Genomic DNA, 1,092 nt, shown 5'->3' with positions numbered 1-1,092 from the left:
CGGATGATGCAGACTTTAAAGAAAGTGTGAGTTGCATTGGGAAAGTGGTGAGTATAGAGCTATATACCAGAGATACATTCATATATCCTACATGTATTATACCACATAGAAACTAAGATTAAGTGGCCAGTGTAAAGTGATATTCAAAGTAGCAAGTTGTTTGGTTGATTTCCACTAAAATTCCTTTGGCTGTTTTGTTCTGACTTACTGGTTTATCCAGGGTCCGGGAGTTCTCAGGAGCAGGCAGCTCAAGTCATGCTCTAGAAGAAGGCAGAGAGAGTAAGCGAAGCATACTCACTTGGATTTGCTTGGTTTTAATGCTATAGATGACAGGGTTCATAAAAGGAGGGAAAAGGAAGTAGACGTAGCTCATTGTGATGTGGACCATGTGAGGAATGTGTTTCCTGAACCTATGAATGAATGTCAGCCCCACCACAGTGATGTAGAAGACCAGGATGCAACAGATGTGGGACACACACGTGTTGAGGGCCTTGACCCTTTCCACTCTAGAAGCAATGCCCATGACTGTCCTCAGAATCAAAACATAGGAGAAAAAGATGACGAAGAAGTCCAGCAGTCCCATTGTAAATACGACCGCCACTGGATAGAGACGATTGAACGTGATGTCGGCACAGGCTAGCTTGATGACATCTTGGTGTAGACAGAATGCGTGGGAGAGCACGTGGGATCGACAGTAGGGAAACCAGTGCAGGCGAATGATTATTGGCATGATTGACAGGCCAGCCCTCGTCAATACTCCCACTGCAATCTTCATGACCCTGGTGTCAGTGAGGATGGAGGTGTATCTTAGGGGTTTGCAGATGGCAATGAAACGGTCATAGGCCATGGCCAGCAAGACTCCTGACTCCATGATAGAGAGGGTGTGGATAAAGTAGGCCTGAGCAAAGCAGGCTGCATGGCCAATCTCCCTGTGATTAGACCACAGAACCCTGAGCACGGTGGGCATTGTGGTCAATGTCACTCCAAGATCTGTAGCTGCCAACATGGCTAAGAAATAGTACATGGGCTCGTGGAGGTTATGGTCTTCTCTAATGAGAAAGAGGAGGGTGCCATTGCCAAGGATTATGGAGA

The 1,092-nt window shown here is 46.5% G+C and overlaps 1 protein-coding gene across 1 annotated transcript; it reads right to left on the bottom strand.

Moving 5' to 3' along the window:
- Nucleotides 1–253: 253 nt before the first annotated feature.
- Nucleotides 254–1,084, bottom strand: LOC101577236 (olfactory receptor 51B6; the record flags this gene model as incomplete). The annotated part of the gene is made up of 1 exon (XM_004642003.1): nucleotides 254–1,084. A coding segment is annotated over one exon (831 nt), but the record flags the coding sequence as incomplete, so codon positions are not given.
- Between the last annotated feature and the right edge of the window lie 8 nt (nucleotides 1,085–1,092).

This window comes from Octodon degus, unplaced genomic scaffold, assembly GCF_000260255.1.
Source record: "Octodon degus isolate 3935 unplaced genomic scaffold, OctDeg1.0 scaffold00146, whole genome shotgun sequence".
Lineage (NCBI taxonomy): Eukaryota > Metazoa > Chordata > Mammalia > Rodentia > Octodontidae > Octodon > Octodon degus.
Note: the sequence above shows the minus strand (reverse complement) of the source record. Positions and strands in the feature narration are given on the sequence as shown.